The sequence below is a fragment of the Passer domesticus genome, chromosome 3 (genome assembly GCF_036417665.1).
Source record: "Passer domesticus isolate bPasDom1 chromosome 3, bPasDom1.hap1, whole genome shotgun sequence".
NCBI lineage: Eukaryota > Metazoa > Chordata > Aves > Passeriformes > Passeridae > Passer > Passer domesticus.
In genome coordinates, this window is record NC_087476.1 from 122,157,612 (window position 1) to 122,185,049 (window position 27,438).

The 27,438-nt window shown below is 44.1% G+C and overlaps 1 protein-coding gene across 3 annotated transcripts in view; it reads right to left on the minus strand.

Annotated features, from left to right (window-relative positions):
• The window catches only part of LOC135297775 (2-Hydroxyacid oxidase 1-like), a 51,315-nt gene extending 24,462 nt beyond the window's left edge, over positions 1-26,853 (minus strand). Inside the window, exons 1-8 of one of the 3 annotated variants that reach the window (XM_064415691.1) lie at positions 26,619-26,853; positions 17,997-18,112; positions 14,859-14,904; positions 14,106-14,234; positions 13,355-13,400; positions 11,796-11,897; positions 10,085-10,148; positions 5,932-9,411 (exon numbers count right to left, since the gene is read on the minus strand). In XM_064415691.1, the coding sequence (XP_064271761.1) occupies positions 9,137-9,411; positions 10,085-10,148; positions 11,796-11,897; positions 13,355-13,400; positions 14,106-14,234; positions 14,859-14,904; positions 17,997-18,112; positions 26,619-26,803 (963 nt within the window). In that variant the 5' untranslated portion in view covers positions 26,804-26,853 and the 3' untranslated portion in view covers positions 5,932-9,136. Of the gene's footprint in view, positions 1-1,474; positions 1,669-1,751; positions 1,809-2,056; positions 9,415-10,084; positions 10,149-11,795; positions 11,898-13,354; positions 13,401-14,105; positions 14,235-14,858; positions 14,905-17,996; positions 18,113-26,618 lie in introns of those variants that run through there. The other 2 variants (XM_064415690.1, XM_064415689.1) reach the window with 2 other exon arrangements.
• Between the last annotated feature and the right edge of the window lie 585 nt (positions 26,854-27,438).

The window sequence follows — 27,438 nt, forward strand, 5'->3', positions numbered from 1 at the left end:
AGTTACAAGTCAAATGTTCACTGCTCCTGCAGTTTATTGCCTGCAAGTGCTTCCTTGGAGTGTCCTTCCCTTAATGTCTCATTTAGCTTTTATGAGTGCAAGTAGCATTAGAGCATCTGGAAGCATTAAAAAGGTGCAATAAAAATCAGGTGAGTGCTACTGCATCCCCTCCTGCTCCTGTTCACTCCTCAGGGCAATCTTGTGGCTTGTGTTTGAGCAGGGGAATTTCTGTGATGGCAGCTTCTGCATGGAGCTGGGAGGTCTGGAATAAGCAGTGAAGGTGAGTTGTCTTCTCTTGACATCATAAAGCTTTTCTATGTATGACCTCAAAATTAAGGTTCTGACCTCTGAGATCCTGCTAAATGAATTATCACAGAGTCTTCTACAACCTTCAACTTGCATCAGATTTCCAGCTGAATGGTCCACAGCCTATGGAAAAGCAACTGGAGCAGTGAGCAGGACTGCAGGAAAGCAAAGCAGGGAGGGAGAAAGAGCAAGGATAAACCAGGACAATCATGGTTTGGTTTGTCAGGCTCAGAGGAACTAAAGACAAAGCAGAGACAAGTGCAGGGGGTTAAACGTCTGCACCAACACAGCCCAGAAGGAAGGAGATGTCAGCAGCTGTTTGAGCAGCTTGACTGGGCTCAGCTGGGCTGAGGGAAGCAGCCTCCAGCTGCCTCCTTCCCTCTGCCCTGCTCAGGGACATTGGGGAGGAGGGAGCCAACTGATGTGATGCCATTTGTGACACTTCCACCAAATCCCACAGCACGTGCCCCCTGACTTTGTGCTGACCTTGTGCTTCTGAGGCTAAGGCTGACCCGAGCCCAGGCTTTCACAACACTTCAGGGGATCAGTCCAAGTCAAAACTGGATAAGAACAGTTCCCAGCATTTACAGTCTCTCCTGGTGAGGGGCTGACCTCCTGCAGAAACCCCTGAGCACAGCTGGGCCAGCCAGGATGAGCCCTGGCTTCCCCAGCTCGCCCCAGAGCTGGGAAATGCAACTCCTTCCTGCAGCTCTCACCTGGGAAGGCCACAGCACTAATTCGGTTTGGGAGAACTAAGGAAAAGGCAAAACTGACTAAGGACCTAAAAAGCACAACTCCACCCCAAGAACCCCTTGCGGGCACTGTAACCCAAGATGTAGAAATGACAGTTTCATTGGCGGATTAAATACTGCAGCTGAAAGACTCTGGAGAGAATTTCTGCTAACAAAAGATCCCAAATGCAGGCAAAACTAAAAAGGTGCTAATGGATTTTAGGGACTGCTTTTTGACAGAAATTGTTAGGTGGAGGAGTGGAAGGGGAGAGAGTTGTCCTGAAAAATCAGCTGAGAGTCTTTTTGCTAAAATAGAAAGACATTGCAGAGAAATTGAGTTTTGTTCACAGGGAAAAATCTAAAATTGCCCCACATCTACCAATAAAGCAGAACTTACACCCCCTGCCTCCCACCCCAGCCTTCAATCATCCTCCTACCTGGAAAAGGCTGCGACATTATCTGCCAGGGTTTCCTGGTCATCCGCCCCAGATCGGTAATAATCGTACACGGACTTGGGCAGGAAGGTTTTAGCATGCTCCTCAAAATCTGCAATGCACACTGGCTTCCCAGACATGTCTGCAGATGTCTCTGGGTTAGTTTATTCCCTCTCTTTTAAACTCTGGAGTTTTGCCTGTAAATCATTAATATGGGACCTCATCAGGAGTCAACTTGTCTACATTCTCCCCCCACAAAAAAATAAATAAATACACCAACTTCTTGTGTCATATTGGACTTCAGCACCATCTTTTGGTTCATGTGGTCAAGGCCAACCTAAAACATAACAGAATAAAATAAGGTAAAAGAGAAGAAAATGAGTAAGCAAGGAAAGAAATATTAAGATTCCAGTAACAGGAATGTACATTCCCCTCTGTCACCCAAAATATCCACGAGACTGAAAGCAGAAAGAGTGTGCTCACACCCAACAAGCAAAACCATGATTTAGATGATTTCTAAAAGCAGGTCTCAGCCTGCACATTTAGGGTAACACCTAACACAGGTGAGATTGCAGTTATTCCCACCAGAATCCTGGATTCCAAGGCCAGTTGCAGAGACCCAGCTGCCAGACATCCTTGGGCAAACGGCTCCTGATTTCCAGGTAATTCCATCTCCGTAACCCAGAGGGCTCTCGTTATTCCTAAGGAGTCAGATGCACTCACTGGCTGGAAGTAAAATCATCTTATCAAAGACACACGCTCATCCAAAGTGTAACAGACTTGGTTAACATTTCTTGATTTCTCCTTGTTTTACATTTTAAGACACATGCAGAGTTTGAAACGGGTTTACAGTAATTGTTTGACAGAGAAATTAAGACTATATCATGTGTATATATTCATTTTCTCAGCTGCAGACTGCACATTAATATCAATTTACACACAATTACACCACGAGGCATTTGTCACATATCAGTGTCAGAAACAATTCAAATGCAAACTGCTTTAACCTTGGCATTTCACTGCACTTGCAGCAAAAAACTGGGGACACGTCTGCTTGCATTTATTTAAAGTTTGCATCATCTGTGCTAAAAACAGGTATTTATCCTGGAGCATGAGAAGCAAGTGCTGCATGATAGCTGAACATTCTAATATGTGCAGTTGAACTCAACCTTAATGAACTCAAAAGGTTTTTATGTTGGGAAGTTGCAAAAATTTCTGGAGGCAACAATAGTGTGGCACCACTGTTCCTCTCTCCCCATTTCCATAATGTCTGTACTCTTCAAAACTCTTTCCACCCTGATATTTATTTTTCCACTTAGATGCTTCTCTGCCACATTCAGAGGATATTGGTGATTTACTTTGTCATTATTCACCACTCAGGCTGAGAACTCCTCTTCCCTCCCCTGTGTGAAGTTTCTCAGGTGCCATCCTTTATGGATCCTCCCACATGTGCCAGTCACACCCCAAAGCCCCTCTGGGACCACTGAATTCCTGCTGCAGTCCAGCCAACACACCTTGGGATGCTCCACAGAGCTCAGGGGTCCAGCTGGAACTGGAGCCTCCAGCAGGATCCACCACTTGCCATGCTGGCCAGCTGCTGAGCTGGGCTGAGGTGGAAGGTGCCAGTACCAGCACAAGGGAACCAAAACTAAGGAAAACGTGAAATTTAATGCCAGCACATCTGACACCAACCCACACAGCTTCCCTCCAAGTAACTGGCTCCTCATTTTAATGAATTTCTCTGGAGACTTGGCCTGGCTGCTTAATGAGGCATTGGCTGTCTGACCTTTAACCCTGGAGCCAAGGAATGGCATCTTGGCTGAACAGCCAGGAGCTTGCCCGAGCAACCACACAAACCTCACTGCCACAGTCCATGTCAAAAAACCCAGCAGGGTCAGGGTAGTGTGAACATCCCCTCCACATCTCCTGCTTCTCCCCTGTTCCTCTGGCAGGAGCTACAAACAGAGAATGGGGTCACACCTGGAGCTCAGCTGAACCAGGCTCTGCAGAGCAAACTTTTCACTGTGGTTCAGAAAGGTCAGTCACAAATTCTGGAGGAAAAACCCCACAGAGGGTTACTGAACCTTCACAACTTGTGGCTTAGAAAGCACTGCTTGCAAAAGCCAAAAAGAATTGAAGACTTGAGAGCAAAACCACAACATGCTTGTCCTGATGATGTGACTTGCTAGAAAGGGAGACTTCTGCACAGCATTCCAGCCTGGGCCTGTGTCCTCCTGCAGGATCAGAGAGACAACATCAACAGTCTCCTGTCAGCACACAAAAACCTCTGCAGGGGAAAGATGACCCAGCTGGGACCTTCTCACTTCAGTTAACTGCAGTAAAGATTAACTGGAGAAGTTAACTGCAGCATAGAATTCAAATATTTTAGTGTACAAACCATTTCTCAAGACTGTTGTGCAAAGCTGTTTTATCAAGTACCTTACGTAAGTAAAACAGTTATTCTGGCTTCTGAGTTCCCCACAAACAATTTCTCCAAATGAAGTCATAAAACACTCGTTTTCTAGAGGGTTTTTGGACAGCATCTCACATCAGTCAAAGCTGAACCAATTCGTTTTGTCCCCTCCAAGCCAGCCAGGAGAACCAACAGAAAATATTTGTGGAGTTTTTACCCCAGCAGAATCTGGCAACTCCACTGTGGGAGACCAAGCCAAGGGATGCTGCAGGGATGAGGACAGCTCCTTGGCCACGCAGCAGGTGGCTGGAACAGGCCCTGGGTGTCTGTTTTGGGAAGTGAGCTGGGAATTCTGGAGCCTGCTGGGATGGCAGAGGAGTGGAGCACTGAGCAGGGGACCGGTTCTCCTGGGAGGAGCTGGGTGGTTCTGAGCGCAATGAAACCAATCCAGGGCACATTTACAAAGAAGGTCCCAGTGTTACTCTTGTCCCCACAACCACAGCAACAAAGACATAAAAAGTGTCCTTCATCAAGGTGATCTTGTCATTTCCTGATGTGTGACTGACACTTGGAACGGCCACTGCTCTTCCTGCATCCTCTGCAAGCACGTGAGGCACAGGCCCAGCCTGTGCCAGGAAAATCCGTGGTGTGCAGGCTCAGCTCCCACACTCCCCTGCAATCCAGATCAACAGATGTAAAAGTCTGAGGTACCAGCAGGCTCCAAGTAATTCTAATGAGCCATAAAAAACAGCCTTTCCATGTAAAATGGAAATTTAAATGAAAATGTTAGGATAACTACATCCCCATTTGTTCCCTGTATGTTTAAATATGGAGCTTTCCTTTCTCCTCAGGAAAGATGAAGTGAAAGTAAAAGCAGAGAGTTTTAGGTGTTTTTCCTAATGGGAGAGCAATGAAGATGTTTGGTTAAAGTAAGTCATCACCACAGTACTTATTGAAGTGAAACACATCTTGCTCCCCAGCAGAAGGGAATGACAGCACACACTACTGGGCAGCTGCACTCCCAGAGCTGGGACTTACCACTGGTCCAGTTCCAGATGGAGAAATCAGCTTTTCTACCACTTTAGTTCTCGTCAGTATTTCCTCTACAAAACCAGAGCTTGGATTTGTCTGATTGCTTGAACCTGATCAAAACTTGATCCAATTTTGCCTGTAGTATGCCACGTGATGTTTTCATGGAGAAAATTTCATATTCTCACGTCACAGAAGAGAACAAGAAGCAGCTGATGAGGCAGCAAACAAAATGCTCCCAAGGCTTCATTTGATACCATTCCAACTCCCACTTTGCATCCAGAAATGAACACAGTGGGAAAGAAGAAAAGCAAAGTGAGTGGCAAACGGCCCAGGCCCTGCAGCTGATCCATTCTCAGGTAACTCACCTGAGCAGAACAAGTCCAGGTGCCAGACCCAGCAGCTGCTCACACTGCCCAAGGAGGTCACAGGGATGGTTCCTGGCAGTCCCTTCTCAGGGACCTGCAGCTGATCCATTCTCAGGTAACTCACCTGAGCAGAACAAATCCAGGTGCCAGACCCAGCAGCTGCTCACACTGCCCGAGGAGGTCACAGGGATGGTTCCTGGCAGTCCCTTCTCCCTCTGCACAGCTGCCCCTGCAGCCTGCACACTGTGGAATGTGAACCACAGCCTCAGGATGGCTCCTTTGGGTCTGTACATTTCCTTCTGGCCTCCAAATCCCAGAGGGAGTCAGCACAGCTTTGGCAGAGTTAGGGGATTTCTCAGGGAGGGGAAGGAACTACCTCAGGTGGAGGTGAAGCCTTTAAAGGTTCAGTTATGCTGTTCTGCCCAGCTCCATTCTGAACCTTTGAGAGCCCTGGGTTCCTCCAGGGAAACCCTCCAAAAGGAAACAATTCACTAATGTCCAGGTTCCTTTTAAAGAATTTAAGGAATCTTCACCTCTATGATTATTTCAAGATCAGCATTATTAAAAAAAAACCAAACAAACCCAACCTTTTGTTAACGACACAGATGAGCAAGCTCTGCACTGAGGAAATGAAAATGACTCCAAGCAGGTCATAAATACAAAATTTTATGTGGCATTTCAGTAAAAATACGCCTAAGTATAAATTTGCAACACTTTCGTGTAACAGACAACCCTGTGTAACATTTCCAAGAAGAAAACCCACATAACACGTGCCACCCCCACGGGGGCAGTAAATACAGAGCATTCCAAGACACACATACAAGTTTCACACAGATCCCAAGGACAGGAGGTTTGGAATGCTGGATGGATTTCCAGCCTCTTGAAAAAGGAACCTACCAGATTTCTTCCATGACTTGCTGTTAAGCATTCCCATTCCAGTGGCATGCAGCCCAATTGATATTTAAATTGCTTCTCAACACTTTTAAATTAATTGTGACACACAGCTTTAGTTCACAAGCCTTAAGGCCCTGTCCTTCATCAAAACATTTTGAACAGTGCCAACAGCAGCTTCTCCAAGGCTCTTTTGTCTATACTGAGGTTGCAAGAACAAATTCCATTTCTTCATGATTAATCCTAACAGAACAGAGAGAACAGTACACCCAATTGCACAAAAGGTTGATCCTGACTTTTTGGAAACACACCAAGTTTAAAACTATTGTCACAGTCTAATTAGCACTACTCACATGATTCAATTAAAATGCTTTTAGTGGAAAATACCTGATCCTGGAAGGTATATTAACATGACACTTCTACTGCACAGCTAGTAGTTTTTCTGTTAAACAAAAATTTAGCATTTACAGTGTTTGCTGCCTGCTGTTTCCCAGATCAATATTAGTCAAAACTGACTATCTCCAGTATCACACTACAGTAATTTTCCTACAAACATAAAATGAAGTTGGAGAGATCAATGGTTGCACAGTATCACCTTTTCTGAGCAAAGCCCTAACCACAGCTCAGTGATCTTTGCCATAAGATACACCAACACACATCAGAGAGGGTCAAACCCAGTCAGCATTAATATTCCCTACTTTATTCATGAAAACACAGGAACAACACCCATCCTATGCTCAAGAACCCTCAGCAGCTTGACCAAGCTCATCATTTCTAGATTCACCAGACAGATCTAAGCTGCTGTCACCTGCTGCCTGCTTAGTTAATCCCTACTCATCTGGCACGATGGGAAACACTTCACCTCCTGGGTTTTAATAATCCAAACCCAACTGTGATGTGCCACGACAGAGGAAATGTGAGCAGAGAATTCACACACCCCACACCAAGGGGCTCCTGCATCTCACAGACCACGTGCCTTTTAGGACAAAGTGCCATTGGGGCTTGGTTTGCTTGTGAAATCCACAGGGAAACACAACTCTTGTGGGAACACCTTTTTGTCCTCGAGGTGCACAGCTCTTCTCCTCACACTGCAGTGCCACAAAGTTTTCTTGGTTTTTGCAGACAGAAGTGTAGCTTTTAGGAGGCTGCTGTGTGCCTCACCTCTGCTGAGTGAGCTCTACACCTGCTCAGCCACATGGGACAGCACCCAAACAGCACAAGCTGTTCTCAAGATAGTGCAATGCACAGATAGCATCAAGTCCACGTTTCCACCTATGTGAAAGCACATTTAGAGGTGTCCAATATACAGAACTCATACTCCAGACTGGGAGTACTCCCTTAGAAATTTCAAATTCAGATATGCAGTGTAATTTTCTTCTTTGAGGAGCTCTACCAGACAAATGCAGAGTTTCCACCATACAGTTTGAAAACATATGGGACAGGACATAGATGGGAAAGTTGAGGTTTCTTGGCAATTATGTTTTTTATAAGCATTAAAAAACAACAACAACAAAACAGCTTTCAACACAAATTGGCCCTATTAATCTCAGTCTCAAAGGAAACCAGCATTTTGCACTTGCAGCTTCTAGTAGGAGATGATCTCATCTCTGACTACTCTTTGTTCTTGAAGAACAAGATGAAACTCATGCATGTTAGCAAGATTTATGCAATATATATATATATATTTTAAAATAATATCAAGATCAGGACATATCTTACGTTCATGGTCATACATCAACAAAGCAGGAACATACAGGATCTCATGGAGGGTACTCCTCACCAAAAAAGACTCACATATCAACCCGAAGGAGTGATACACTGATATGTTTAATGACCCAATCTAACCACATCTAATGCTGTCTACCTGATGAGCCAATTTCACTTTACACAGTTCAACATGTGCACATTTGTTCTGACAGAAGCAGCAAAACCCAAAGCTCCTCACCACTACCCACCTGTGCCCCCTCTCCTTCCCAGCGTGGTGATTGCAAAAGTAGAAAAGTGATCAAAGGTAAAACCCAAAGTGCCTCTTCAGACAGCATCACTAAAGCAGCCTGAGTTCTGCCAAAAGCATTCTGAGTTGGAAATGGCAGGACTGCACTGCACATGACAAACCTGCACTGGCAAGATAAACACAACTTACTGACTCCAAAGTGAGTACTTCCTGCTACAACCTCCTGATGGGAACAAACTACCAAAAGAAAAAAAAAAAAAGTAGTTGTGCTTTGGCAAAATTTCCCCCCAACCAAAATACTTTCCTTTAAACCTTCTAAAAGTCCCAACACATTTTAAACATTTAGCTGCCACTCTCTTTCTGCCTGAGGTTTTTAATTACTCCAACTCCTTGGGTCAAATAACTCAAGCTGCACAGCCTCTAGATCAGCAAAAACTGACACATCTGGGGGTGAGCTGCAGGATCAACTTCCAAAACAAACACAAATAGGAATGGAAGAGAAAGGTGCTTCAGCTGAAAGTGATAAAAACAAACCCATGGTACACAACATTTCTGATAGAAGACCAGTAAGGTGCCTCCTTTCACTAGTGAATTGTCTCTGTGCTTCTGTGGCATTTGGGAACAATCAACATTCAGACAGAAAAGTCACAGTCCTGCCAAGCTACCCTGGAGTTAAAAGCCCTGATCTTGCTCAGGTCAGTCCTTAGAGGGACACACACACAATGATCATTTCGGAGCTGGTGGCTGAGGCTGACACCCCCATTTTCTCTGAGGACACGGAACAGATAAGACACTGATTCTGATTGTCACGGCTAAGGTCACACAACACACAGCAAATGTGCTTATCAAAGAAAGTAAGCAAGTACTAAGCTTAAAAAAAGAGGAGCCTGCTGGCAGAGCAGAGCTTTGCGTAAACACCAACGACAAATCAAGTGTAAGCTCCAGCTTCAGACCCGGGAGGGGTCTGACACTTCTTTGGTCCAAGTGTGCAAGAGACACCACTGGGAACACTATAGCTCCTTCTCAGCCCCCTGACTCTTGCGCTGCCTCACTGTGCTTTCAGTCTCTGACTCGGCTAAAGGCTGCTCGCTTGAGTCTTCCCCTTCTTCTCCCCCTGATTCTTTTCCAAGTGCTAAATCCTCCTCCGACTCCTCAGCGCTGGAGTTGGCTGCATCCTCCCCGTCGGAGAGGTCCTCGGCGCCGGCGGGCTGGTCCGCGGAGAGCCGCGCCGCCTGCCGCGGCTCCTCCAGCGCCGCGCTCTCCGCGCTCTCCGCGGGGATGGCTTCTTCTAAACAAAGCACAGACCGCGGTTAGACCGACCCGCACGGCAGGGCCCCAAGGCGCAGGGGCACGCTCTGAAATACTGATCAGCTTCAGCATGGATCACGGTTACTACTCCAGCTGGGACTGGAACCGGGTGATTCTTAAAGTCCCTTCCGACCTGAACCGTTCTGTGACTAAAAACTTTTACTAATTTTTCACTTATTTCCTTAAACCTTCAGTAGATTTCTCCTCCATTTCTGTTTATTTTCCTTGCATGGCAGGCACAGAGACTTTCATTTTATTCCACTGAGTTACAAAGCAAAGACAAACTAATTTTACTTGACATTAGCATGGATTAACATTAGCATGGATTACGGTTATTACTCCAGCTGGGATGGGAACCAGCTGATTCTTAAAGTCCCTTCCGACCTGAACCAGTCTGTGGTTCTGTCACTGAAAACTTTTACTTATTTTTCACTTATTTCCTTAAACCTTCAGTAGATTTCTCCTCCATTTCTGTTTATTTTCCTTGCATGGCAGGCACAGAGAGACTTTCATTCTATTCCACTGAGTTACAAAGCAAAGACAAACCAATTTTACTTGGCTCCTGGATTATTGGCTCACACCTAAAATCTGAACAGTGTATTGCCCTCCTACAAATTCTACAGCTTCTCAGCCTCTTAAACAGTTCTTACCAGGTGTTTCAGCACTGTGTTTTGACTTGGCTGGGCAGAGGCAATCTGAAATCAAAACCAGGACCTGTGGAAAGGAAAAAGGCATTTATTAGCAATAATAAAACCAACATTTATTAGCAATTGCAAAAGTCCCGGCACTCATTCTTTTTAGACAGATATACACAATCAAATTTAAAAAATTGTATTATCTTGCTTAGAGATAAGAGCTAAATAAAAACATGGAAAAAAGTGCACTCTCAGTGTGTACTAACCAGCAGTCCCTGCCTTCTACTACCCATCTTCTGCCTCCTACTTTCCTAAATTTATTCAGTACTGACACTGCTCACAGCTGAAGAACAGCTCAAAGCACAGTTGGGAATTTTTACTTTCTGAAAATTTATGAAAAAATCTTGGTCAAGGTTTCCTGTATTTTAGGATGTTATTCCATTCCTATCCCTGGCTCCCCAATACAGATGTGTGCTCCACCTTTTGTGTTCACAATTTGACCAGCCCAGGGCAGAACTCAAAATGCAAGGAAGCCATTTGTGCCTCACTGTCACATGCCAAGAACAGTGCAAAGAAAAAGACAGAGCTGACACCATGTGAAAGAAATATATTTCAATCATCAAAAAGCTTTTTGGAAAGAGCTGAGAGATTAACTTCACATTTTTTCAGCTTTTTTAGTTGGGGTTTTTTTTTGGGAAGGAGTAAGGAGAGTTTCTTTTAAAACATGATATTCACTTGCTCCTAGTGAAGCTAACTAACTTTTGCTTTAATTTGTTGAAAATCTACCATCTAGGAAAAATGCAGCTGTTGAAATTGAATAATCAAAAATATTTGCTTGTATACAACAATTCTTTATGCACATCAAGTATAAAAATATGGTTTTGCCTAAATCCAAATTTCAACTGCATTGAAATCACTTCCCAGAACTCCTGGGAAATACACTGACAAAATTTTTCTTTATTTCACTAATATTTGGGCTGCAGGGCAGACATCCACATCCCAGAAACAACTTTTACACCTCCTGCAAGGAATAGTGACTTAGCAGCAGGCTAAACCAGGTACCAGCAGAACTGTTTGAACTGTCCTTGCAGTTGCAGAATGTGCTTGTGGAACAGACAACTAATCTGAAAAAACCTAAACCCCCAAATCTCCAAAGCCTTAGAAAATATTTTCATCCTTTGATTTTGAGTAACAGTGTGGCAGAACCCTTACATTGCTGACTCCCACAAAACCAACTCCTCTGTGGTTAATAAAACTCCCTACAAAACCTGTGTTCTCAAAATTTGGAGTCTTTATCAACTCTGACCACTCACATTCCATCCTTAAGTGGAAAAGTCTTAGATACAAAAAGGCCAATACAAGAATCACTCCTTTTAGTGGATGGACTGAACAAATCTAAACTGAAGCATTTCCTAAGAATTTGAACAGACTTCATAAGAAGGTGACCTGATTTGTATTGAGGGCACTGACCACCTCTCTGGGAGCCTTGTGCAGTGTTTAACCACCCTCTGCTTCCTGTCTAAACCTCCCTGGCACAGCTCTAACCCACTCTCACACATTCTGGATGTCACAGGGAAGAGATATTAGTATTCAGTAATATATAACTAAAGCAAGATATATTAAATATATAGGTATATCTTATGAGCAAAGTTGGTTTTATTTTTTTCACAAGATAACGCAAAGCAAGAGTTCTAGCTAACTGAGAAAAAAAGTAATGTTCTCTTACCAAACCCAGGAGCAGGCCAATCAGCAAGGTGGCCAAGATGAAGATGGCATAGGAAATCCAAACATGAACTCCAAGAGTGCCCGTGAGGTAGTTATGAATTTGCTGGAAATTAGAGCAAGATATTTAATAATTTCATACCTAAACCCACTTAGGACTTCTACTGCCAACACCATCACATGAACTGCTGTCTGATTAAGACCTTTCATTTAGCAATATTTATACTGAAGTCTTCCCCTTTTGGCACCATTAAATCTTGGGGGTTTTTACTAATTTGTTCCCATTAAAAGGCTTTTTAAGCAGAGGATGCACAATTCCTTCTGCTAAGACACTCAGCATTACAGATGCCACACAACCTTTGCTGCAGATGGAAGGATGAGGAGCCTTGCAGCTTGCAGGAAAGTATCACAACATCCTTCATCCTTAGGTGGCATCTGTTCATCAACTAAAATTAAGCCCTTCAGCTCTTCCTTAAGCTTTTTAGCTCTTAAAAGGAGCCACACACTCTAAGCATACACTAAATAAATTATTTCACTTCTAAATTCAAATATAATAACCCAAATATAGTGCTAAGATTTCTTTCAAACTTTGATCTGTTCCTCAAACCCACAAATTCAATTGTCTGAGTCAAGCAGCACATGGAGTCAGTGAGCTGGTAGGAAGTCAATTATGACATTAAATCTCTTTCAAAACAAACCACAAACAACATTTACAGGAGTTTAAATACGAAAATTCCAGAGTCTTCTTTTTAAATGTCAGAACATCTTTTGATATTTATTAAGGCCCAAGCAAAGACAGCAGAGCAGGAAGAGTGAGGAAATGTACACCTGAAATATTCATCGAAGTGGAACACAAATTAGAGGTTTCTTCCCAGGTTAGTTAATCTTTCAGGAAGGAGACTATAGAGAAACAACACCATTTCAGAGCAACCATGGAAGAGAAATGTCAGAAGCCTACAAAAAGTAAATATTACCCAGTGAAAGAATCAAAGATACACAACTCAGAGCTCTGTTTGGTTCTGTGTTAGTTTGGTGCTTTGTAGAAGTGGTACAAACTTGTTCCAGCTCTCAACTACATTTCTTTTCTGAAGCACATGTTACAATAGGAACATATTTTGCTGCAATCAAATTCAATCTCACTGACACTCAAAGGTTTTAAGAGGATGTTTCCTAACCAGAATCTGAAAATTCTCAGTATTTGGATGCCATGGATTAACTTGGAAAGTTCCCAAATGAAAGCATCTTGAAATATTTTAAAGTAAAATATGCTTTAATACTTTAAAGCACACTTGAGTGTAGCTAAGCATTTCTCCTTTACTTCTGATAATGACTCTATTATCCAAATTCATCATGTTCCTACACAAGTGGTGTTGCCAGTTTGAGCCCCAGACACAGAAATTATTACTTAAAAATCCCCTTGCCCTCCCTTCTCTGTATTGCCCTGCAATACACAATGCAACTCCCATAAAGGATAACAAAAATATTTAGTTATGTATTGACTTTTAAACATATGATTATTTCAAGCATAAAAAGGAGTATGGAAAACGCTGTACAGTTACTCACCCTGATCCATCCTGAGAAGTGAAACAGCCCTGCCATGCCATGCATCCTGGAAAACAAGGAAATGGAAGCACAGGCTCACAGCAGCCCTGTGGCTCCTCTCCCCATTCCTAAATATCCTACAGCTCTTCTTCCTTCTCACATGAAAAATAAGGACCCTCTCTGGGTCTTTGATGTGGATTTGTACATAAGGGCTTCAGCCAGAATGAACTGCAGGCCACTCATGCCTTTGGTTCATCCTTTGTGCCATGCAAGCTTTCTACAGCATTTCTAAGCAAATCTCTCTCTAAAAACAAATTCTTAAATATCCTGTAAGCACTATACTGTTTGCTATTCCAAAGAGAGACAAAAGTCTCTCTTGTAAAGAAATAAACAAGAAATCTTTAAAGCTAAAGGCTGCCCAGTAGCCAGCAGTCATGAAGCAATAATTTACATAAACAGATGCATGAATCCAGGACTCAACAGATATTGAAAATGCTACTTTACCTAATGCTCACTGGCTGTATTTTTTTTCTTTTAATCTCTTTTCAAAGAAGACATAAACAAGCCCTAGCAGGCACAAACAAAAGAAATGCAGCAAATAAGCTGCCTTTATAGGTGAGAAGCTGGGAATCAGGCTGTCAATACTGATGGCTTCTGCAAAGCCTGCAAGTCTAAGGAATAAAGGCCTTTTGTCTTTAAACTGTCAACACAGGACCCCCACTGAACAATGAGATATAGAACACTGCTCTTGTTAACAAAAACCAAGGGTTACATTATAGAAGATGGAGACTTCCATCCTGCTACAGGCTCCACAGCTTCCCACTTCCTCTCTAAGATGTAGCCTTGAAGATCTTCCAGGGTCCGGGAGCCGCGGTATCTGCGGAACACTCCATCGTTGGCACTGCAAAACAAACCCCTGTCAGCACAGACAGCCCCAAACCTGGGGGAAAAACCCAACCAAAACCACACACACCTCACAGGTTTCACTTGCTCAGAGCTGGGGGTTTGGGAACTGTAATGCACGATGCAAAATCTGTTTTTAAACAGCATGGGGTTTTGCCATCTATAAAGCTGCTATTTTTCTTAACTATTCACTGGCACTACAGCAAATACTCAAAGCACTTGAGGCTAACAATCAAACTGTTTCTAAATACATAAGTATACAGTATTATAAACAAATAATTCAGAATTAAAAGTGCTTTGCATTTGTATCTGCACAACTCCTAATACTCTGACTTAATGAAGGGTTCAATATTTTAAGGATGGCATCACCTTATTGGAGAGGAGATACAGCAAATGTCTTCTCTGCTCCACTTTAATAGCATGGATAACAGGGAAACTTAGTAAAGTCACTTAAACTAAAGAAAAGCTTCACGTAAGGAATTCATCATGCAATCACAGCTACAGTAACCTGAGCTGAAATTGAAAGTCACTATTCCTTCAATTTCCCCTGCTTTTCAGTTACAGATTAAATCAAGTGACAAGCAGGAGTCAACAGCTGCAGTTTCCAGTATGACACACTTACTGGTAAATTGTAGGAAGTGTTGTGACAAAGAAACGACCACTCAAGCCTAGAAAGGGAAGAAAACAACACAAACAGTTCAGTAACACTGAAATTTCTCAGCATTCTGATTTATCTATAAATACCAACATATCTGTATTTTAGAGCAGGCTGCACAGCTTTCACCAGTGTTTTGTAATTGCAGGTTAACAGTTTGTCTTCAGAGATGTTACAAACAGTAACAGATACTAAATATTGGTTATAAATGAAGGAAAAATGTTTAGCTTGAAGAATGTTTACTGAGAGGTGATCTTCCTCATCAATGGATTTGTCATCCCAGTATCTGCACACAGCTGAAATTCTGGACCAGCCCAGCATTAGAAGCACTCAGAATCCATTAGAAAAGGCTGAATTCCTATAGGCAGCAACTGCAATTCATATCAAGTACCAGTGTAAAGAGTATGGTTATTTATCTTTGCCTTTTATAAAATTTTGTGAAAATCTTTGGGGAAATGAAGGCCTTATGCAGCCTTCAATAAAGCAAACAGCTCTAGGGAAAAGTATTGGAACAAGAGGGTTTCTGCCTTTAGAGACAAAGATGAGCCACGCTGAAATAAGCCAGGTATTTGTAAAAGTTTCACTGGTAATGTTTTCCTCAGTGTGAATTCCTCTACGGAATAGGCAAAAAAGGGTTATGGCTTTTTTTGTTGTTTGGTATTTTGTTTGAAGACATGTAAAGCAAATGATCTTTAAAGGTCCAGAAAGGAGAGCTTCTTTGCTCTCTGCCTTTATTGCTATGAGAGGCAGGGGGATGAAAAACTTTCTGAAGCACCTAAAAGTTGTGCCAGCACAGGGAGATATAAAACAAACAAACCCACAAGTGTAACAGCAGAATTAACAAAGTAGACAGCACAGCTGCACAAGGAAAAGTGGGTGGAGAGTCACAAAGAACATAATTAGCTCAAGAGCAGAGAAAGTCATGGGAACACTGACAGGCTTTTTGAAGTTCTTACAAATGGCACTCAGGCAAAGGAAATAAAACAGCTCAAACCTCTCACCTGCAGCCTATCCTGGAGTGAACACCTCAGAACAACTCTGAAATCTAAAAGTCATGAAATACCTCTAAGCTCCCCCAGTATTTTTGGTGGAGGTTTGCTGGTTATCTAAGGCACCTCCCTAGATTGGTAAAAGCAGATGTGAGTCAGCTACAAAATTTAAGAACACATTAAACTGTTTTGGTGCCTGTTCAATACAATCGTGAATTGGCTACAGTTAAGCATCTGTCTGTCTGCAAATCAGAAACTGACACCCACTATGAAATCAGCAGTTAATAAAAAATTTAAAAACCCTTTGATCTGATGTATTTCAGAGGTATGCACACCTCCAAAAGTGTACAAAGAATGGAGATGTCATCTAAAACTCCAGCTGCTTTCAGCCAACAACTACTCAAAGACGACACAGAAGATCTAAGCAGCCTTGTTGTAATTCACAGGTAAACGTTGTGATCAGGAGGTTAAAAAAGGCACCACAAATATGCAGAATTTAAGGGTCCAGAAGCATCGCCACTATTTGTCCCACACTGAATGTTCCAATGGAGAAGATGAGGCAAGAGGAAGCACTTGAGGGCTGGAACATCAAGGGACTGAAATCTGCTGTGGAGCCATTAAGACTCTGGTGGATTCATTCTTCAGGCATCTCTGCAATTAAGCACCATGAATGGCCACTTTCTCCTGCCGGTTTGGGAAGTGCAATTTTATGTAACTCTGCACTCATCTCGTGGTTTTCCCCTAATTTAACACATTTTGACTACTTTCAATTCAATGAAGGGGTTACATAACTAAGACTAATTAAAGAACCACTGTGCAAGCAAGAAAGGAGACAGAGCACTTAAACACAACGGAAAGGCTGATGCAAAGCCCACAGTGAAAATACTTCAGTAACTTTGGAGAGCTCCATAGAAACTCCAATCTTCCAAACTACATCAGCACCAAAGGTCAAATAGGTAATAAATGTTGTTTTCCAGTTTGTGCACTCCTTACTTATAGAAATGCCTGCAGCTCCCAGTGCTGAGCTGGATGCTGTAGGTTTATTGCATGAGCTTTGGTACAAATTCATCATTTTGGTCAGGCCTTTGACTCAGAAGAAACCCATGCTTAGGGGTCAGGACTCTCAGCAATTCAAGTATTAAGTTTACATCTATTTAAACAAGATAATATTAAAACTCATCTGTTCATTGCACTATATAATGATTAGTATATGCAGCTTTTTGATACCAGATTTTTGCATACTTGTGAACTTTTAACATGACATGAACCTACACAGGGTCTAGAACAGCTGGCATTTTCTTGTCTACTTAGATTGCTGATTCTGAGACAAGAGTTTTGATACAGTAAATCTGTTCAGCATGTATTCAACTAATAAATGCATTTTTCACACACTTTATAAAGCAAAACCAAAAAAAAATAAGTGAAGTCTGGTCTTTTTTTTCTAATAACATCACATCTATCAGTCTTTTGATACTGCTGATAAAATCATTTATCCCCTCAAAGGCCAAACAAGCATGAAGCATTCCCAGGAGATGCAGAGGTTTATACAATATTAATACTGCTTGTACAAAGACACATTGAAAACTTTGAAGGGAGTCACCAGAGGAATAAATTAGATTGCACTCGTGCTTCTGTGAATAGTTAGGGAAGTGTTTTTATAAACATGTTTGCATATGAGCATCACCAACAGGAAACAGCAATAACATCTGTAATATAAAGCACTGCCAGAATTAAAGCAGTCAATAAACCAGCAACATGCTGGAAACAATTAGCAACTTTCATTAAAGCAGGCTTGCTCTACCACACCCTGAAATTCTCCTAACGGGAGGCTACAGAGCTGGAATCTTCTGCAGACAGGTTGGAGGAATGAGACAGGCAACAGCTTCCAGTGAAGAGGATTAAAATAGAGAATAAGCCTCTTGTAAGTCAGCATTAAGCCAAATCACCCCCCCAATTCTTTAATCCTTCAAATTGAGTTTATGAACTTCAGAAATACGGACTGTACGGAGAAACAAAGTGTGGAGAACATCATTTTGACTTTGAAGCCCAAATAAAGAGTGAATGGCAGTTGTATTGAACAATTCCTGTTACTGAAAGCCACTGTTCCATGCTGTACCTGGCTCCTGAGTGACATCCACCTTCCCAACAGCGATGCCGAGCCGCTCGCTCTCCCTGGCAAAGCTCTCCCAGGTGGCCTCGATCTGCTGGCAGGCTGGACACCAAGGAGCATAACTGCAGGGGGAGGCAGGGGAGGATTTTAATGCTCTTACACTTAAAGACATGCAAATTGAGTTATTGTACAGAGAATGTACAAACATGCCACTCACACAGCAAAAAACCTACAGTTTTTCTTAATCTAGTCTACTGAATAAGACAATCAAAGTTTTTTTATCAATCCCTATGTTCCTCCCCACGTTATTAGAACAAAACAAATCACAGATTTGAGAAATTCATATCCCAACTCCTCACCACTTGTGATTTATTCTATTTACATGGGAAATAAAATACATTTGCATGTCAGCTATCTGAATTACTGAAGCCAGGCTGTCCTCTGAAGCAGCATCCTTCATCACAGCATTTTGTATTGATTTCCCACACCTCAGAACTTCCTGAAATTACATTTGCCTTAACCCACTACTCCATACATCACAACGTGCCCTTTATGCTAGCAGTCATGAGAGACTTAAAAAGAGCACACATCAAATTCCTGCTGCTCATACTTATCATCTTGTTGTTACCCAGGATTCATTTCAGAATAATAGGACTGCTCTTTTCAAGTGCTGAATTTTCTACACTCTCAATCAGAAGAATTAAACCAATTTTGCACCTCTTGGTAATAATCAATCTGGAAACAGAGCAGCTAATATAAAGGATAACATCAGATAAAATTGATGATAAAATCCCTTTTTTCCACCTTTCTGTATTTCAGCCTAACTTGGTTGGCCAAGTCTGCATGAAACTTGTGCAGCTTGCCAGGCTCTGTCAGACACACCGAAGGGAACCAGGACTGGGAGGTACAGACTGAGCTGGGGCAATTCCACATGCACAGCTGAGCCTTTTACTCATGAGGAGAGACCTTTGTGGGGTTTAATTTGATTGACCAGGGCAGGGATGGAGGTTTCTGGCAGCAAAAGCAGTGTGAGTCTGGGGACACTCTCCTTGTCACAGGGCTCCACAGATGCCCTATCCACTGCAAACCATAGAAACACATTCCCTCCTGGGCAGAGTCCAAGATCCTTAGCACAAAGCCATCCCTGGGAACCCTCACAGGGTTCTCCACTCCTTTGGTCTGTCTGCCACCACTGCTGTGTGAGCCAGGGACTGGCAATGCCTGTTCTCTGGCTGTCAGCAGGAATGCTTCCTTCCCTACTGGCTGCAGGCAGAGACATCCCCTGCCACCCCCGGATGTTTCATATGAATCAAGCTCAATGTAGAACAGGTCATCTCTCACAGAAGAGGTGGAATTAAATGTACTCTGAGTGCTTTGTGGTGGTTTTTAAGCTCCTGTATTTAAAAAAAGGAATCTTGTCACTTGGCAGTTTAAAGGACACAAATTAAAAATACCTGTTTTATTTAATTGTAGTAGAAACTTATGAGTCTAACTGTGAAAGCCTGTATCTTGTCTTTTTAAATCAACATCATCCTGTGTGAAAGCATCTGCAAAAAGGGCATCAATCTTATCCTGCCAAGAGACAGCCCCTCAGTATCCTTCCAAAAGATGCTGGAAACAAGTCTCACACACAGCAATGTTCTCCATTGTGCTGCTGGCCCAGAGAGAGCTTTTAATAACAGTCTGACAGATACTGTACTTCACAAACAGGATTATTTCATTAGAGAAGCTTGACTGATAAATAAGAACCTGCAAACATCCATCAGATAATGCAGCTGGTGTTGATCTAAAGTGAAAGAGAAGTCTGCCTGTTTTCTAAATCCAGCTTCTCTAGACGTCTCAAATTCACACCATGAGATTTTCAAAATGAATACATCCTTTAGCCTGTTTAATCTGATTTTAGAATAGAAATTTCGACCCCATCAAAATTTATATTTACATTTGACATGCATGAGCATTTCTCCTGAATGAAGTGGAACATTCAATACACAACTAACACTCATACGATTGAAAATATTTCCTTTAGTTCAAAGCAGCATGAAAATCTACCCATGTCACAGTTCAGCAGTGACAGGATGTAACAGTGAACTTCACAAAAAGCTGTGGTTGTTGGCTAATTTTTAGTATCAATATTGGACAGGGGATGGCAATAGTTCCATATAATGCTGCAAGATCCAGCCACTCCAGCTGAACACTGGCACAGACAATCAGGATCAAAATATTTGCTTTACGTTCCTGAAATTACACATCCAACTCTTGCCAGCCAGGAAACAGCCTGTCCCCACACGTCCAAGAGAGAACTTGCAATAAACATCAGATTTCTGCAAGAGTTACCAATGCTGTTTACCTCAACAGCCTCACTTTCCTGAAGCTTTCATGTCTGCAATTGTTGGGCAGCATCAAGGAATTCACGATTGTCCCCAGGATATAACAAATACATTACATGACCAAAGCTTTATTGTGTCTCTTTCTCAGTTTTAAAATCCTGAAAGAGTAAGTGTAAGGGGAGGTAAGGTACTGAACAGTAAAATACCTCACACTTACAACATCTTTATCAAAAGTTTCAAAAAACTTTCTGCACCCTGAAGGACTGAGGGAAGTACTTGATTTCAACAGGGTCTTCTAATGAATCCTTTACAACTGTGGCTGATTTGTATTTCCACAGAAGTTATGGTACAACTACCATTCTTAAATTCATAGAAAAAAAATATAATGTAGGAGCAGGGAAACAGACCCTCGTGTCTGCTGTGGAACCAGACTTTGTTACTTTTCAAGGCACAAAATGCAAGAGCGGGTCCCTGGCAAAAGCAGATGTCACCAAGTTTCTTCTGCCATACCCCAGGCAGGCCAGGAAGCAATTAGCATTTTGTCAACACCACCAAATTCCGGGCTGTCACTCCCATTCCTCCTCCCTGTGCACAAGGGGGTAGCCCTATTAACCTGCAGGGCACAGGGTGCAGTGCAAAAGGTGTGACAAGAAAACAGGCCTCTCCCAGTCAAAAATCAAAGCCTTCTGGAATTTACATCAAGACCTGGGAACTCTGTTAAGGGAAGAAAGCTTTCAGTAGCCTGTTACACATTAAAAGGCAATTTGCTGGTCTCTAGCATAGCTAGAAGTGACACACTGCCAAACTATTCCCTGCAAGGTATGGCACATTCCTCAACACACACCTCATTCCTGAAGCTTCCAGACCTCTTCCATAGCAGAGCTTAAAGCTGAAATGCTCTCACACACGGTCAGCCTGCCATAAAAAAGGCAGCAAACATCTATCACTGCAGCAACCCTTAACCTCAGTGGACTAAAATCACTATTTCCAAGCATCCAGGTGTTTTCTCCTGCTCCTACTCCATTTACAATACCTAAAGCTTTTTGCAGAGAGCATAAGGAAAGCAATTGAAAAACAAAACTTGAAGCTCTCAGGCTTTTCTTTTGAGTTCTATTTATCTCTGATCTAAAGCACAAAAGAAGAAGCTTTGGCTTTCAAATAGCAACAACTTCAGTGAGGCAGCACAAAAAGCCCAGTGAAGTGAAAAGCAGTTCGAGCAAAGGTGCCGGTGAGCTCCACCACCCCAGCGATCAGTGAACACACAGACCTTGCTGAGATGCACTGATGCAGCCCCCAGCCCCTTCTCCCTCTGCCGCACCTGCCTGGCCACTGAATCCACCGTTTCAAGCACATTTCACTGACTCTTTATCTGCCTCCTCACCACCATTACCAACAATAACAGATGCAACCCTGAGCACCATTCCACACTCTGCACTAACGGCAATTCCACCAATTGCACGAATCCAGGAAAAAGGAAAAGCAGCTCATGGATACAGGCATGAGAGGATTTGCTGAACAGAAAAGAGCAAAACCTGCTTAAACCAAGCTGCTTGATGGAGTTCATATTGGCAATGCTATTAAAATTAGAGCAAAAATGTTGGGACAGTACCCAACAGAATGGTAAAAGCAGCAGCAAATTAAATTCTTATTTTTATTGTGTTAAATAGTTTCACCTTATTGCTACAGATCTCAGGAGCATACAAAATCAAAGGAAAAAAAAGGCAATTCTAAACACAGCTAGGTCTTGGGGCACGACAGGCAGCTTTGTAATGCCAGCAAAAGAAAAGCTCCCGATCAACTGTGTGTTTTTAAAGACTTTCCAAGTGAGCAGGTGGCAGCCAAAGATACAGGAGTTGGTCCCTGTCATTTACCCAGATATGTATGACCACAGCACAGCCCTGGAAGCTGTCAAGGAGCTTCCTGCCCAGTGCCAAACCCCTCCAAACTACACATGGCTTTTGTTTTTTTTTTTAAAGAAGGAGAAATTATTTTAAAATAGAAAGCAAATCAATCAATGAGAAATTAGGTGAATTATTCTAGATCTTCAGCAGATTAAGTTCCATCGTTCTGCATATATTTATGTCCCCTTCTGCACCTGCTTTGTTTCTGCTACCAAGTATATTTCAGTATCTCATTTTTGCAGTTTTTGTTCAGCCAATGCCCTGCACAGCACTCAGCTGTGTGTTCAGTTATTAAATGAAATGTTTGGTCACTTCCTCTGAACTCAGCCAGCAGAGCTGCAGAGGCTTCAAAACCAAAACAGAGTTTTGATAACTTGATTTTCATTCCCCTTGCTTTTTGGCTTTTATTGGGTTTTGGGTTGCTGGGTATTTTTAAGAATAGGACAAAGAAAAGCCTGGACACTAACAAGAAAAAAGCGACTAGACACCCTTAAATGACAGAAAAGTCTCAATCTTGCTGAATTCTTTAACTGACAGTAATTGTTAAATAGTTTACCACTTTAAATCATTTGAGATTTTATTTACACAAAGCATTTAAAGGCAACTGATTAAACCAAACATTCAATTTCACTTTTAGCACACTCCCTTGAAGCTACAGAAGAAAGGTGCGGGTGGGAGGGCTGAACCCTCGCAACCAGCCAGCCACGGAGACAGCAGGGCAATGTTTAATGGTAAGTGACAATGAGAAAATAAAAACTGTGGGCCTGCACTATAAGAATAATAAGCCTTACAGACATGACTGCTAACTGGTCTCCTGATTTTCACCTGGCTGTACTAAAACGGACAAAGAAGCCATTCTTTTTCAGGTACACACAGCAGTAAGCCTGTGCTGAAACAAAGGGGAACCAAAACATTTAACACCCGACATGGGAACAAGCACATAAAGCACTGCAGATGCACCAAGAGCACAAATGGTTTCTTTTGTAACCAGAGCCTCGAAGACAACAAGTTCATCGATGGGTTGGCTTTTTTTATCTGCTTGTTTTAATTTACCTCAAAAAGAAGAGGATGTTAAATTCAGATAAATCAAGTTTGGAACAAGTTTAGTTTACAAATGCAAAATGCACTTTTAAGTAAGCAGACCAGAAATTACTTTTGTGTGTTCCAGACAGACACAATATTAAGACAAAAAGAAAACTCATCATATTAATGAATCATTATCTCACAGCTACAGAACAGAGATAAGGAAACAGGGGAACTTTTAAACACAGCTCATTCCAGCATCACACTCCCAGCACTCCAGCCCAGACCTGTGTGCTGTGATAGCAACAATATCCAAAAAACAGTGCCATGTCTGGCAGATACAGAATCTTCTCCAAAACACTTATCAATAAAATGCAGCAGCGCTTCCAGGGCCTGCAGTTTTTCCAGCTATGAATAACGACATATTTACAAAAAGTCAGGTGAGTACACACACCTCAGCTAGGGGGAATGAAGGAAAAAAAATCCTATTTCTGCTACAGATGCCACACAAGTAATTTGAAACTTAAGTTTCTCTATTTATGCACCTGGGAACAACAAAAAAGTGGAATTACACAGTGATTTTCCACTTTCCCAAATAGAAAAACTGACATTACACAGCAGCTGTACCTGTTCCTACCACGGCAGGAGGCTTCAAAAGAGCAGCTGATGAAAAATTTTTTTTTTCATGAAGATGCTATAATAACATTTGCAGTAAAAAAGGTACTGCTCGGAAAACAAAGGTGTTATAAATAAATAGGAGGCTCTCCAAACAAATGAGGCTCTAATGGACATCACTGCAGTGCTGCCAGCCAGCCCGAGCCAGCTCGGAGGGAATGCATGGACTGACACACAGGACTCTGGATCACTCACTCTGAACCAGATAAAAACCAGCAGAAGCCAAAATCCAACAGAACAGAAACTGCTGCAAGAATCAGATGAGCCACTGTTCTCCCACTGAAACCGCTGAGGATTCACCAGGAGTTTCTGCCACGAGCCCAGCAAGGAATATTTAGGCAAGAGGGACACAGCTGCTGCCCGTGGAAAAACTCACTGGCTGTAAGATCTGCCTGCCCCAGCTCCACTCCCAAAATAAAACTGAATTTTCTCCTTTCTCTTACAGATTTTTTGACGATGAAGCCCCAGAGCAGGGATGGAGGGAAACCAGGATCAGATTTCACCCAGAAAGCACAGAGGGGAAAAAACCCGGACTGGATTCTGCCCGGAAAACATAAAAAAAAAAAATCAGTGCCAGAGCTCAAACTCCCACTAATTCCACACCGGCAGCATTGAGTTTGTATCCTCACTAAAGACAAAGGTTCCTCCTCGGGAGAAAAGCAGAAAGCACCAGTAATGAACCACAGGAAATAGCGTGGAGGCCCGAGGATCTCTCACACATCAAACACCAAATAAAATTAATTAGTCCAATTCAAGCAATGCAGCAACATGTACCATGCCAAAGCTAACCCTGCACCATTGCTGTGCTCAGCAACCTCTCACTCCGAACCAAAACCCAATTTTTCAATTGGAGTAAAGGCTTCCAAAGGACTCTAATTGTTTGCTACCCCAACCACTTGTGGTTTCAGTCAGTTCCTCTCTTTTTTCTTCTTCGGAGGCACGCAACACTAGTTATTGAAATATTTTCTTTTAGAAATAAAAACTTGGAGTCACCATAAATAGCCTTCCTCCTTAAAGCTCACCAACCTGTGTACAAAACAATAACTTTCATACACTTGCTTCCACATTGGACTAAGTGAAAAAACTTCAATTTAAAACAAATTTACTTTTTCCTCCACCTTTTAGATACCGAAAAATGAAGAGACACAAAACCCATTGTGAATCCTCAGCCACAACAGCTGGCATCCCTGGGTCCCTGTCAGGTGTTTCAAGATCGTTACCACCTTTCACTGATTAACACCAGGCTCCAGCACGATCCTGAGCACTAAAGCCCCAAGAGAGGTGATCCATCTCGCTAAGAAGAGACTGGAGATAAAACAAAGTCAAGGGCAAGCCGAAACTTTAAGCAGCTAGTTAAGTATTTAGGAGGAAGCACAAGTTCAGATGTTCAAACTGTTTTAAACTCAGGCACTTGAGCAGAGTAGCACACATGCCACAATAAAATTCTATTTTATAGCTGCACGGCCCACAGGTACCACGTGGCTGCACTGCCTACTTAAACTACTTTTTTATTCATTGCTGTCTTAAAAAAAAAACTCCCTCAAACTAGATACATGCAGGTGAGCGAGGCTCCACCAAAAATAAAGTCACGTGCATTTCAAGAACTGTGTCATGCCCCAGGCAAAGCCACTGCTCCGGTGCAGCCAGTCAGAAGTTAATGAAATCTGATGCATCTCCCTTGAATGAGAGCTCCGAGCTCAAGTCAAGGCTGGGACATTATGCAATCCTGCTCTGGAAGCCTACTCCTGCTCAATGTTCCCTGTGGAATTCAGAACTCAGTCCTCTTGGAGCTCACACAGAATCCAGCGCCAGCCACTGGTGGGGGAGCAGGGCAAGGGGCAGTGCTGGACATTATTCCCAGAGTGACTCTTTTAATCTTGGGCACCTGAGGGAGAGAAGTTTCACAGGAGCACGGAATGGCTGGGGCTGGAAGGGGACCTTGAGGGCTATCCTGTGCCAAGCCCGTGCCATGGGCAGGGCACCTTCCTCCGGCAGGGACACCTTCCACTGCCCCAGGCTGCTCCAAGCCCCGTTCAACCTGGCCTCGAACACTTCCAGGGATCCAGGAGCATCCACAGCTTCTGCGAGCAACCTGTGCCAGGCCTCACCATCCCCAAGTAAAGAATTCCTTCCCCAATATCCAATTTAACCCAACTACCTGTCGGTCTGAAGGCACTCTCCTTCGGTCTGTCATGACACGCTCTTGTGAACAGTCTTTCCCCATCTTCCCTGTAAACTCCCTTCAGGTACTGGCAGACCCCAGTTACGTTACCCAAAGCCTTTTCTTTTCCAGGGTGAACAACCCCAATTCTCTCAACCTTTCTCAAAGGAGAGATGCTCCATTCCCCGGATCAACTCGGCGGCCTGCTCTGGGCTCGCTCCGACACCTCCACGTCCCTCATTCCCCTCTGCCTGGAGTGACCGGTTTAACCTCGGGCACCGTGTGCCCCCACAGGCGGGAGCCGGCGGGGCTCGGTGCGGCCGTGGCTGCGGAGCCGGGAGCGCCGCCGGCTGCGGCGGCACCGGGCACCGCCTCCCTCTCGCCGTCCCCGGGCTGGGGAAGCCGCACGGCCCTCGCCAGGGCGGGAAGGGCCGCTTCTCCCCACAGCGGCGCTGGAGTGAGCGGCCCGGCCCGCGGGGAGCCCCCCTCGCGCCCCGGCCGCGCTGCCTCCGAGGCGGGCGGGAGAGCGGCCGCTACTCACAACTCCAACATCCACTGGCCCTGCAACACCAGGCTCCAGTTGGAGCCGCACAGCACTCGCACGCTGCTCCGCGGCTCGCCGGGGCTGTAGAAGGAGGAAGAAAAGCAGGCGGCGGGACCCAGCAGCGCCACGAGCAGCAGAGCGCGGAGCAGCCGCCGCCCCTGGCGCCAGCGGCCCGGCGCCATCTTGGGCCCGCCCGCCGGCCCTCAGGAAGTCGGGGCCGCGGCGGCCGCGGGGGCGGCGCCTGCGCGGGGCAGGGGCGGCTCCTCCCGGCCCGGGCGCGGCCGGCGCCGCCCGCCCCTCACGGCGGCAGCGGCCCGGAGCAGCTCCCCGCGGTCCCCGAGCGGTCCCCGGCGTGAGGAGGCGCTCGAACGGGGCCTCGGGGCGCCTGCTCCGGCCGCAGCGTGCGCTCGGCCGGGTCTCCTGAGCTTTCTTGCCGCCGGCGCCGTGCGGCGGGAGCTGGCTGGACAGCGCAATGGCTTCAGCGGGGTGCTGTGAGGCACCATCGCCTTAAAGCGAGGGCTGCCCGCTGCCGGGGGCTGTGGCGGGCTCACGGAGCCCCAGGGCTGGCCGGGGCTCGGTCAAACCCCTGCCAAGGGGGGTCACCCACAGCAGGTGACAGGAGCACCTCCCGGCGGTGCGGAGTCCCTTCCGACAGCGGTACTCCATGGCAGCCCTACCTCGACCTGAACATAAAGAATTAATTTCTTCCTCCTGTTGAGGTGAAACTTCTTGGTGCACTCTTCACCCCGTCCCAGACACATGAGGCTGTGTTTTCCTTGACTGCAGTGAGAGTCCTGTCAGCCCCATCCTTTTGGCC